The 12969-nt window shown below is 44.0% G+C and overlaps 1 protein-coding gene across 5 annotated transcripts in view; it reads left to right on the top strand.

Annotated features, from left to right (window-relative positions):
* The window catches only part of CENPC (centromere protein C), a 274172-nt gene that overhangs the window by 122966 nt on the left and 138237 nt on the right, over positions 1–12969 (top strand). For 4 of the 5 annotated variants that reach the window (XM_073542563.1, XM_073542556.1, XM_073542574.1 and 1 more), the window contains 2 exons: positions 7342–7469; positions 10151–10229. The exons of the other annotated variant lie outside the window; for it this stretch is intronic. In XM_073542563.1, the coding sequence (XP_073398664.1) occupies positions 7342–7469; positions 10151–10229 (207 nt within the window). The remainder of the gene's footprint in view (positions 1–7341; positions 7470–10150; positions 10230–12969) is intronic. 5 annotated transcript variants of the gene reach the window in all.

Genomic DNA, 12969 nt, shown 5'->3' with positions numbered 1-12969 from the left:
GATCCGTGGTGCGATGGTTTGGCATGAACCCAGCTTGGCTTCTGCTGAGGGTGTCCCGCTGGGTGAGGAAGGTGATGATCCTTTTGTTAATAATGCTGTTAAATAGTTTTCCCAGAATGCTGTTAACACACATTCCTCTGTAGTTTGCTGGATCATATCTGTCTCCATTCTTGTAGATGGGCGTTATGAGACCTTGATTCCAGCTTTTTGGGAAGTAGCCAGCACTCAGGATGTGGGTGAATAGTTTTGCCAGTGCTGCATGTATATCTGGGGAACTGAATTTGATCATCTCTAGCAGGATGCCGTCACTGCCCGCGGCCTTCATGCATTTCATAAATTTGATACTGTCTTTTATTTCCAGCACACTGATTGGTATGTCCAGAGGATTTTGGAAGTCTTTGATTGTCTCCTCCATGTCTCTGAGTTTAGTGGTTAGGTGCTTCTGTTCTGGGGTTAGGTCTTCTTCTGGTATGTTCTTGTAGAGGCCTTTTGAAGTAGCTGTGCCAGATGTTGCCATTTTGGATGTGGAGGGTGCTCTGCTTGGGCTTTGTGCCGATATGATTCCAGGTCTCCCAGAATGAGTTATCCTGGAGGGAGTCCTCAAGCTTCTGTAGTTCTTGGCAGATATGCCTCTGTTTTTTTCTCCCTGAGAGTGCGTTTGTATTGCCTCTGTAGGATGTCATGGGCCGCTCTTAGGTCCCTGTTCTTTGGATCTCTGTGCTTTTGGTTTGAGGCTACCCTTAGGGAGTTGCGTAGTGACTTACATTCTTTGTCAAACCATTTTTGGCCTTGTTTATTTGTTGGTTTCTTGGGGTTGGTTCTTCTGATGCCTGCTAGCTCTGCCATGTTGTATAGGATGTTGTTAAAGTCATTCACTGCCCCGTTGACCCCTTGCTGGTTTGATGCGTAACTACTTGTGTTGAAATTTACAAGTAGCTCTTGGATCTCGGTTCTGTTAGTCATGTTGGGGTATTCAGTGGATAACTGTTTGGGCCACTTGTAGGATGGTGGCAGGTTGTGTAGACTGGTCAGGTGTGGCTTTTCTATGGGTTGTTTGTCCGTGGATCTCATGTACAGCAGTGTCTGGTTGTCGTCTGACAGGTGGGTTTCAGGGGTGACTATGAAGGCATTTACAGTGGGGCAAAAAAGTATTTAGTCAGTCAGCAATAGTGCAAGTTCCACCACTTAAAAAGATGAGAGGCGTCTGTAATTTACATCATAGGTAGACCTCAACTATGGGAGACAAACTGATAAAAAAAAATCCAGAAAATCACATTGTCTGTTTTTTTTTCATTTTATTTGCATATTGTGGTGGAAAATAAGTATTTGGTCAGAAACAAGCAATCAAGATTTCTGGCTCTCACAGACCTGTAACTTCTTCTTTAAGAGTCTCCTCTTTCCTCCACTCATTACCTGTAGTAATGGCACCTGTTTAAACTTGTTATCAGTATAAAAAGACACCTGTGCACACCCTCAAACAGTCTGACTCCAAACTCCACTATGGTGAAGACCAAAGAGCTGTCAAAGGACACCAGAAACAAAATTGTAGCCCTGCACCAGGCTGGGAAGACTGAATCTGCAATAGCCAACCAGCTTGGAGTGAAGAAATCAACTGTGGGAGCAATAATTAGAAAATGGAAGACATACAAGACCACTGATAATCTCCCTCGATCTGGTGCTCCACGCAAAATCCCACCCCGTGGGGTCAGAATGATCACAAGAACGGTGAGCAAAAATCCCAGAACCACGCGGGGGGACCTAGTGAATGAACTGCAGAGAGCTGGGACCAATGTAACAAGGCCTACCATAAGTAACACACTACGCCACCATGGACTCAGATCCTGCAGTGCCAGATGTGTCCCACTGCTTAAGCCTGTACATGTCCGGGCCCGTCTGAAGTTTGCTAGAGAGCATTTGGATGATCCAGAGGAGTTTTGGGAGAATGTCCTATGGTCTGATGAAACCAAACTGGAACTGTTTGGTAGAAACACAACTTGTCGTGTTTGGAGGAAAAAGAATACTGAGTTGCATCCATCAAACACCATACCTACTGTCAAGCAAGGTGGTGGAAACATCATGCTTTGGGGCTGTTTCTCTGCAAAGGGGCCAGGACGACTGATCCGGGTACATGAAAGAATGAATGGGGCCATGTATCGTGAGATTTTGAGTGCAAACCTCCTTCCATCAGCAAGGGCATTGAATATGAAACGTGGCTGGGTCTTTCAACATGACAATGATCCAAAGCACACCGCCCGGGCAACGAAGGAGTGGCTTCGTAAGAAGCATTTCAAGGTCCTGGAGTGGCCTAGCCAGTCTCCAGATCTCAACCCTATAGAAAACCTTTGGAGGGAGTTGAAAGTCCGTGTTGCCAAGCGAAAAGCCAAAAACATCACTGCTCTAGAGGAGATCTGCATGGAGGAATGGGCCAACATACCAACAACAGTGTGTGGCAACCTTGTGAAGACTTACAGAAAACGTTTGACCTCTGTCATTGCCAACAAAGGATATATCACAAAGTATTGAGATGAAATTTTGTTTCTGACCAAATACTTATTTTCCACCATAATATGCAAATAAAATGAAAAAAAAACAGACAATGTGATTTTCTGGATTTTTTTTTCTCAGTTTGTCTCCCATAGTTGAGGTCTACCTATGATGTAAATTACAGACGCCTCTCATCTTTTTAAGTGGTGGAACTTGCACTATTGCTGACTGACTAAATACTTTTTTGCCCCACTGTATGTTTGCTGGGTCTAAGTCCGTTATTGCGTAATCCACCACACTGCTGCCCAAGTGGGAGTTTAGTGTAAATCTCCCTAGTGAGTCCCCCCTGATGCGTCCATTCACTATATACAGCCCCAAGCTCCGGCACAGGTTCAGCAAGGTTCTGCCGCTTTTATTCACCACTCTGTCATACCTGTTTCTTGCGGTCTGTACTGAGTCATTATAGAAGGATCCATCTCCCATTACATATGTGTTTCCGTCAGGTGACATGTAGTCCTTCTCTGTACCCGTCCTGGCATTGAGGTCTCCGCAGAGGAGCACTCTGCCCATAGACTGGAATTGGGCTGCCTCTCTCTGTATGACCTCATAGATGTCCGGCTTATAGTATGGGGATTCTGATGGAGGGATGTAGGCTGCGCAGAGGTAGATGTCCTGCTGAGAGGTGAGGATGGCGCTGCTTATCCTCATCCAGATATGGCTTTCTCCTCTTTTTACTGCCTTGATGTGCTCTTTGATTTCCTCCTTGTACCATATTAGTATGCCCCCTGAACAACGGCCCTGTTTGATGTTCTTGTTTTTCTGGGCAGAGAGAGAAAATTCCCTGTATCCCATGGGTGTCAGGGATTCCTCCTCTGCCCGGGCCCATGTCTCCAGAAGGATCTGGATGTCAATGTTCTTTAGCTTTTGCTTGAAGTCTGGGTCATTTGTCTTGGACCCAAAGGCTGAGGCATTCAGTCCTTGAATGTTCCAGCTGCTGGAATGTTCCAGCTGCTGATAACTAAGGATGTCATATTTGGTCGTTATACCTTATAATGAAGAAAGATTTTCATAGGACGTAACACGTTCTTGTGGTGGGTTTGGGTGGCATATTTTAAGGGTGTCCCATGAGTTGGCTGCATAGTGTGCTGAGCAATGTCCTTATTTCAGCCATGTTGCTGTTCTCTGTTGCTCTGTGTTGCCATTGTGGGGCATGGAGTCTCCTGTGCCCTGTCTGTGGACTCTCATTGGGGATCGCCGTGCGTTGCCATTGTGGGGCATGTTGTCTCCTTTGCCCTCTCTGAGGATTCTCTCCAGGGATCGCTGTGGTTTGCCATCTGTTTGGTGGGCGTCTTGCTTGTAGTCTCGGAGGTCTGTTTGGAACAATGTCCTTTAGCTCTTTTGCTAGATTGCTGACCCCTTGTTTATTGAGGTGTGTGTTGTCGTATAGGTGACGGAGCGTTATTCTGGGGTGGCTTGCCAGCTGTATATTTGGTGTTGAGGCGATACTGGCAGCCAGCTCTGAGTTGATTTGCTGGATTACCTCTTGGTTTATTTCTTTCCTTGGAAGCAGGGCAGACAGGATTATTTTGGTTCTGGGGATTTTTTGCTGGGCTGCTATTGCGAGTTTTGTTAGGTCCTGAGGGACTGTCTCTTGTTGGATATCGTTTGTGCCGGTGTGTAGTATGAGGTGTGTGGGCTCTGTGAAGTATGGATTACTGATCACCTTCTCTGCTTGTGGGATTGTTGAACAGTGGATTTTTGTGACTTGTGCCCCTGGGAACAGTCTCTTAGTGTCCAGGTATTTTCCATTAGAGTCTATTATTAGGACGATGTAGGGGATCGGTGTTCTATTTGGGTCATTTGCTGTTTGTGCATCGTTTGGTCCTTGGGTGATGGTTGTCTTTGACTGCTGTGGTGTTGGGGCTGTATTTTTGTTGTAGGGAATGAGGGCACAGTTTTCCTCTGTAGGATTGTTGGTTGCTCTGGTTTGCTGTATGGGAGTCTGCTGTATTTTTATTGCTGAGGTTGTTTCGGTCTGGTCGGGGCTGTCGCCGGTCTGTGATATGTCAGGCATCGGGGTAGTTGCTGCATGCGTGGGTTTTGGGGTGTTCATTATAGTTTGAGGTGCTATGTCCATGTTTTGTTGCAGATTTGATGATTTTAGCAGGGATATTTCTTCTTTGAGAGTTGAGTTTTCTTCCTGCAGTTTTTTAAGTGACATTTGCATTTCACACAAGTCTATTTTCAACCTCAATAGTTAAGGCCCTTTTACATTTAGCGATGCACCAGCGATCCGACCCGGTCAGGATCGCTGGTGCATCGCTAAATGATCGCTAGTGAGCTTTCATACAGAAAGATCTCACAGCGATGCAGCAGCGACGCAGCGCACGATACTTACCATTCACACACAGCGATCCTGCGTCCTCCCGCCCGCCTCCACGCGTCGCTGGACGTCACAGCAGGAAGCCCAGCAGGAAGCAGACGACGAGAAATGGAGCCGGACATTCTCGCGCGATCAGCGATGAGCAGCGGGGGAGCCGGTCGCTGGTAAGTATCACACATAGCGATATCACTAGCAATATCGCTATAACGTCACAAAACCAGTGACGTTTTAGCGATATTGCTAGCGATATTGCTTAGTGTAAAACCCCCTTTAGTCCTTCAGTTGTTCATTTGCATTTTTCTCACCTTGGCTTCTTTGTAAATCCTCTTTGAATTGAGTAAACTCACTTTCTAATCTGGACAGGCAGTCTCTGAGAATATCCATGGGGGGTTGTGATGTAGATGTGGTGGGTGCACAGCTTGGGACCCTGTCTGCTGTAATCTGAGATGGAATGGTTATGCCTCTTCTCAAGGTTTGTACCTGGGTCCTAATGTGACTGAATTGTTGTAAAAATTCCTCCAGTTTTTGTTTTGTTCCTTGCACCATGATAGTTCCATTATTATAAATGTTTATGGAGAGATTAAAAGTCTCGGGGTCCTCTCTCTCCTGTCTCTCTCTCTCCTGTCTCTCTCTCCTGTCTCTCTCTCTCTCCTGTCTCTCTCTCTCTCCTGTCTCTCTCTCTCTCTCTCCTGTCTCTCTCTCTCTCTCTCCTGTCTCTCTCTCTCTCCTGTCTCTCTCTCTCTCCTGTCTCTCTCTCTCTCCTGTCTCTCTCTCTCTCCTGTCTCTCTCTCTCTCCTGTCTCTCTCTCTCTCCTGTCTCTCTCTCCTGTCTCTCTCTCTCTCCTGTCTCTCTCTCTCTCCTGTCTCTCTCTCTCTCCTGTCTCCTGTCTCCTGTCTCTCTGTCTCTCTCCTGTCTCTCTCTCCTGTCTCTGTCTCTCTCCTGTCTCTCTCTGTCTCCTGTCTCTCTCCTGTCTCTCTCTCCTGTCTCTCTCTCCTGTCTCTCTCTCTCTCCTGTCTCTCTCCTGTCTCTCTCCTGTCTCTCTCCTGTCTCTCTCTCTCTCCTGTCTCTCTCTCTCTCCTGTCTCTCTCCTGTCTCTCTCTCTCTCTCTCCTGTCTCTCTCTCTCTCCTGTCTCTCTCTCTCTCTCTCCTGTCTCTCTCTCTCTCTCTCCTGTCTCTCTCTCTCTCTCTCTCCTGTCTCTCTCTCTCTCTCTCTCCTGTCTCTCTCTCTCTCTCTCTCTCTCTCCTGTCTCTCTCTCTCTCTCCTGTCTCTCTCTCTCTCTCCTGTCTCTCTCTCTCTCTCCTGTCTCTCTCTCCTGTCTGTCTGTCTCTCTCCCTCTCTCTCCTGTCTGTCTCTCCTCCAGAGTCGTTACTTAATTTCATTCACTTGCAACTAAAATGGATCCATCCAAAAAACGGATCCAGTGGCATTCGTTTGTCACAAAACAGAAACGGATCCATTATTTCACACTCTGGCGGATTTTGAAAACTGAAGTGTGAAAAAGGCCTAAGTGTGCTATTTATTGCAGTACACTGGTTGTAATGTAACAAAATGGATAAAAAGCCAAGGGGAGTGAATAAATATTTTAGCAGGCCAGTGTACCGTGCTTGCTGCGCTGTCAGAATCCTCTTAGTGTGCTATTTATTGCAGTACGATTACATCAGTAGCAAATATCTGTTTTTATATTTGGCTACAATAGCAAAGTGTTTGCATCGCCATATTTTGACAGTTATAATTTTCCTATTTTTCTGCCTATAGAATTTTTTTTTTTTTTTTGTTTGGTTTTGATTTTTTCTTTTACTTATGTAATTTGTCCCTCTGGGACTTTAACCTTTTGTTACTCTGATAATTGCTATAATGCATTGGAACACACGTGTACTGCAATGCATTATACCTGTCAGTCTTAAACTGACATAGTGCCTTTTAGACTATGCTCCTGGCATGATCTAACAGGCCACTGTGGCTGGCAGACCCGGAAATCGTCATTTGAACTCTGGTTGCTGCTATGATATCCTTCTGCAGCCTGCGACTGCGTCACTGGGGTGGAAGAGCGAGTCCCCGTCCTCTGCCAGTCTTCTAAATGCTGTGACAGCCGAAGATCAACTTAAGTCGAGCTCCTGGCAGCAATTTGTCCGGGCACAGTCTTTTTTTCCCGCATGATCGTTATGATATACCGTAACTTTACGGCATTTTGTGGGAACCCCTACCCGATCAACACATAGTTATGTCAAATGTTATGAAGGAATTAAAGGACATCAAAATGTTGTGGAAAAATGGCTCAAACACCATGATTTACTCAGTAATAAAAAATGTCCAACACGTTTATTAAGAAAAGGGTCAAAAAGCATGGTAAATCTGGACTATGTGTTTATATGACGCAAACACCATATTTTGAAAAATGAGTACTTCCCAAATATAAATGTGCTTTTATGCAGATTTTTTTTTTTTTAACTGTACAATTCTTTCTCAAACACAGACCCGAAACTACGTTTGTGATGGAGGAAGAACGAGGCTTCAGTTTGAGTGGAAGGGTTTCTCCTTTTAAGAAGAAAACTGTTTTGTCATCGTCTACACCTGTGGAAGCTAAACGGACTCGAACTCCTAGTAAGACAATGAAATAGCAGCACAACTATTGATCTAAGGGTTTTTCAGAATTTTAACATAAAAAAGTAAAGGTTCAGATGGTCTTAAAATGATTTGTTTTTTTACCCCTTAAATTATTTTAATCTAAAGATTTGGTTTTTGCTTAAAGCGGAGTACTCTTACCGGTCATCTTGGGAAAAGAGCCTATGTTTTGAGGTTGCGGATTTTCTGCAGCGTTTCTGCACCTGCTGCGTTGGTGGTTGCTTTTTTTCAGTGCATTTTTTTTTTAACTTGCAGTAAGTTTTTATCGTGTTTTTGACTTATTTGTTATGTTTTAAACTAACCTGCTATGTTTTTGATACGATTATACTTAGGCAAAATTTTATTGATCCACTAATGTGTGAATTACACTTGTTTTTTGATGCATTTCTGCAGCGGAAACTCACTACAAAAAAATCATGCTAGTTTTTTACTTGTGGATTTTCTGCATCTAGTGCAAGTCTATGTGAAAAATCTGCACATAAAACTCAGCAGACCTGTATGACAAATTGACTTGTTGCATATTTTGAAACGCATGAAACACTCAAAAAGTGTCCCAGTATTAAATGCATGGCCCTTCTGGATATCCATTGGCCCCTGCCAGGGTGGATTTCATTTAAATCTAACTGATTTAAATCACGATTTAAATCACTAGTCAGTAAGGCTTGATTTAAATCAAAGTTTCTACCTAAACTAGTTCTTGCTACTTTAACATGCAAGTAGATGAAGATTTTTAGAATCACTTTTTATATTACTTTTTTCTCCCCAGTTTAATGGGTTAATCATTCATATTTGGACACCACTGTTCTGTTGTACTTAGGAAGGAGAAAAATAATCCTGACCTTAATAACAATTTAAATAGATTTATTCAACTGAAACAATAACATTACAGCATAAGTTATTTGCTTAAACAAACATCCATGTTTGTTAACTAATTTGGCTAAACAAAATATATATATATTTTAAGAAACTTAGACTGTCAGCCCAGCCGACACATGAAAAACTTAAATACTACTGTCCCTGCTGTCCTCTGTAGCTCACTTGTCGTCATCTTCATCATCATCTTCTTCTTTGTTCCTATTCATAATCTGGAAAAGAAAAACAAGCTTTCCTGCTTTATTGGGTCCCAACCGATTTCTCAATTTAGAATGAATGAGTCCAAAGGAAGAGAATATTCTTTCAATGCCTGCAGAAGAAGCTACTGCTGTTAAAAGTGAAATCATTACTTGAACAGTCTCTAAATCCAAGCGCTTAAGTGACTTCCACCAGTTTACTGGTGTGACCTTCCTTAAAATATCTTCAGCAAACATATATTTCTTGAATGGTTCCCCCTTAGCTCTGAAGTTTATTATAGTTGGCATTAAAGATGGATGATTGCTGGATACCCATGTCATAGCTAACTCCTCTTCCTCAGCACTTAGGTTTTGACCCTGATATTGGATATTGACAATATTTGCCAAAAAATGAGCTGGAGTCAGTGCTTGTCCCATTCGTTTGTTTACTGCTTGTAATTTAATTCTGTCCATGTGTAGTTCTGTTTTTAAGTGTTCACTCAGTTCCTTCCAAATTCAACAGCATCCGCAATAAAACAGCTATTTTTCTGTATTTTGTTTAAAACTTGAGAGATGGGTTTCAGGAAGCTCAGCATATGTTCAACACTTCTCTTAAGCCCAATGTTGAGGATTTTGGCCGTGACAGTGCCATCTATTTTATCTCGATTTTCTTCACAAAGTGTCATCAGAATAGGCCAGTTTTTGATATACTGCTCAAAACAGTCCACCACAGAGTTCCATCTAACATCTTGTGGGAGCGTTAGCTTGGTTCCACCCATCCTTTTCAGAGCTGCTGCAGCAAAATGATTATTACGGAAGTATTTAGCAATTTCAACAACATTAGCCTTTATTTCTGGAACACTTACCCACCATCACTCTTTTCACACTATCTATCCGGAATTCACGTATTAAAAACATTCACTATGTTTTACTATGTACATGCACTATACTGCTTGAGTGTATAGTGTGCAAATGATTTAGGGATGTTATTAGCGCCCAATTACTTGATTTATAGTGGTTTTATGATGCCATTGGATTGGGCATTATTTATCTACCTTAGTGCTGCACTATGCTCACCATAGATTTTTGTTATATTTAATACCTGCTCTTTGTATTTACTATTTTTAGGAGGATAGATGTTGGAGTTCCCCCTACTGGGTGTTGAGTGAGATATGGATCTAGCTTTATTTATGGTTTTTATATTTATGTAATTATCCAATAAACTTTTTGGATCTCTTGATTTAAACCTAGTTGTTTACTTCTGTAGGATCAGTTGTTGCTATATTTGAAATATGGTTTACGCTAAGTAAAAAACAAAGAATACAACAGTGGGCATGAGATTTCTATAAATCCCATCCGCTTTAGTGAAATTGTAAATGCTTGTTTTTGACAGAAAACACACAATGTCAAACACTCACTGATATCCAATCCTGGGCACATAGCCTTAAAGTAATTACACATTTCTTTTAGACTGCAATTTTTTTGTGGTTTTGCCGAAAAAGGTTTGCCTTTTAAATGAATATCTGCTTCTTTTACTTTTATTTCTTTGTTAATTATTTTCATGTACAAATACTAAAGAAAGCGTATTTACAGCTTCATTTTCTCTTATAGTCTTTCAAGAAAAAACAAATTTGATTAAATCTACCAGTATTCCGCAAAAGATGTCTGAAAATAAGAAGTCAGCTGAAAGGTTAGTATTTCCTGGTATTGGGATATGTGTAAAATGGTTGGTTTTCCCAGCACATGTGAAAAGGATTCCTTATCCCCTTTGCGACCTTCGTTGTACTAGTATTGCTCTGTGGGAGGTGCGGTTGTGCCGAGAGCAGCGCTATTATTGCGCTGGCCTCACGCTGAGCGCAACGGCGATCATGTGCGGGTGTCGGCTGTATGTGGCAACTGACACCCTGCAGCAGCGCCCATGATCTGTGCTAGCACCGATCATGAGCATTTAACCCTTCTGATGCCGCTGTCAGTAGTGACAGCGGCATGGATAAGCATCGCATAGAAAAGGGGCTCCCTGCGCACCTCCCATCAGCACACTGGGATGCTATCGCAGTGTAGTTATGGTCTCCATATTAGATCCCCGACACCAAGATGGCCACGAGGTCCTTTGGAGTTCTGCAGGTAAGGTGGCTTGTGAGTGCCTGCTGAGAGCAGGTGCCAGCATGCCTCCTTAATTGCCTGTCAGATTGCTGATTTGAAACTACAGTGCAGAGTGTAAAGGTACTGTCACACTTAGCGATGTACCAGCGATCCCGACCAGCGATATGACGCGGTCAGGATCGCTGGTACATCGCTAAGTGGTCGCTAGTGAGCTGCCACATAGGCAGATCTCACTAGCGACATCGCTGGGGACGGGGATCGCTACTTACCTTTCACACCAGGCGATCCTGCGTCCTCCCGCCCGGCTCCACGCGTCGCTCGTCATCACAGCAGGAAGCGCCACAGGAAGCTGACGACGAGAAACAGTCCTGAACGTTCTCGCGCGATCAGCGATAACCAGCGGGGGAGCGGGTTGTAGGTAAGTATCAGACATAGCGATATCGCTAGCAATATCGCTATAACGTCACTCGTTATAGCGATATTGCTAGCGATATCTCTTAGTGTGACAGACCCTTAAGATCAGCGATCTGACATTATATAGTGATGTCCCATACTGGGACAATGTAAATATATTTTAAAGTGTAAAAATAGTTTTAAAAAAATCCCTAAATAAAGAAAAAAAAATATTTTTCCAATAAATACATTTATGGAAATAAAAAAACCCCCATAAAAGTACACATATTTGGTATTGCCACGTCCGGAATGACCCTCTCTATAAAACTGTCTAGTTAACCCATTTAGTGAATGCCGTGAAAAAATAAACAAGGCAAAAAGCAATCTCTATATATAAAAATGAATGTATGTATGTGTGTATCACCAACTAATCACGAAGCATCTTTCATTTCACCAGAGCTGTTCAAAAGAAGCTCAGCTCTGATTGGTTGCTATGATCAACAGTTTTCCTTGCAAACAATCACTAAGCAGCTCTCATTTCACCAGAGCTGGTTAAAAGTAGCTGAGCTGTGATTGGTTGCTATGACCAACAGTTTTCTCACTGCATGACACCTCAGCAGACACGGACATGGTGGGAGAAATCTAGCATCCCCAGGAACATAAGCTCCCAACCATTGTCTGCCCCCCAGAAAGGGGCACAGAGCACATTACAGAAATGAATCCCTCCCCTCCCATGGATCAATGGTATGCAAGTTAGGGCAAATCCATCCAGCGCTCTGGTTCTGACCCAAGGCGCCTCTTAAAGGGATCCCCGGTATGGAAGTCAGGGCAATTGCCTTCAAATGCTCTGGTACTGACACCAGGCTCTCTTAAAGAGATCTCCTGTACAGAAGTTGGGGCAAATCCCTCAGCGCTCTGATTCTGACCCCAGGACCCCCCCGCCGGATCCGGGGGCAAACTTTTGGGGTGAGACTGCCGGGGGCGAAATGCTGGGGAGTGGGGACTGCTGGGGGCGAAATATGCGGGGGCGAAACATCCTGGGGGCCAAATGCTGGGGACGAAATGTGCGGGGGCGAAACATCCAAATCCCAAATTAATGGTGGGAGATAAACTAGAGGCAACCACAATCCCACATCTATGAGCCCATATAATGGAGAGACTGACTTGAAGTAAGGGACATAGAGTGCATAGTGCAATTCAATTTGCTATAACCCACGTAAGCTTTTATAGCTTACCCATAATCCGCTGCAAGTGCAGGAATCCCTAGGAGATCCCCTGAAAGGACCAATCAGTCTTTGGAGCAGAAATTGCGATGTCTTGCCAAGTCCAGACTGGATGATTGGTGCTCTTCGGTACCCATGGCTGAATTTTCTTTCAATAATCGTGTCCCAGTCGACTGGTACTTCCCCGTTCTTCTGCAACTATGGGTTTCACCTTCACTTTGGTGAGTTTTCCCAGCTGGATTCGTGGTGTCCAGGGGCTCATTCGACCTTTCTGCGGTTGGGGGAGATCTGGAGGGAGGTTCAGAGAAACATTGGGGAGGCGTTGTGGGGCCATCTTACCAAGTGGTGGGGATAAGGTATGGTTATCCACAAAAATATTAGATTGCGGATTCCCTCTAAGTTGGGTCCCCAGTTTATTTGCCCTTATGAAATTTTAGATGTGGTTAATCCAGTGGCCTTTCGCCTGCACTTGCCTCCGTCGTTGCGGATCCCCAATGTATTCCATAAGGCGCTTCTGAAGCCGTCGGGGCCTTCCTCAGGTGTCTCCCCTTCGCTCCTGCCGCCTGTTGTGGTGGATGGCCAGACCGAGTATAAGGTGGAACGGGTGGTGGATTCTCGTATGCTCCGCTGTTCACTTCATTAGTCCATTGGAAAGGTTACGGTCCTGAGGACGGATCATGGGTGCAGGCACATTCGGTCCATCCTGATCGG

This window comes from Dendrobates tinctorius, unplaced genomic scaffold (genome assembly GCF_039654945.1).
Source record: "Dendrobates tinctorius isolate UK_male_01 unplaced genomic scaffold, ASM3965494v1 ptg000011l, whole genome shotgun sequence".
Lineage (NCBI taxonomy): Eukaryota > Metazoa > Chordata > Amphibia > Anura > Dendrobatidae > Dendrobates > Dendrobates tinctorius.
The sequence above is the reverse complement of the archived record's forward strand: the minus strand, read 5'-3'. Positions and strand labels throughout refer to the sequence as shown.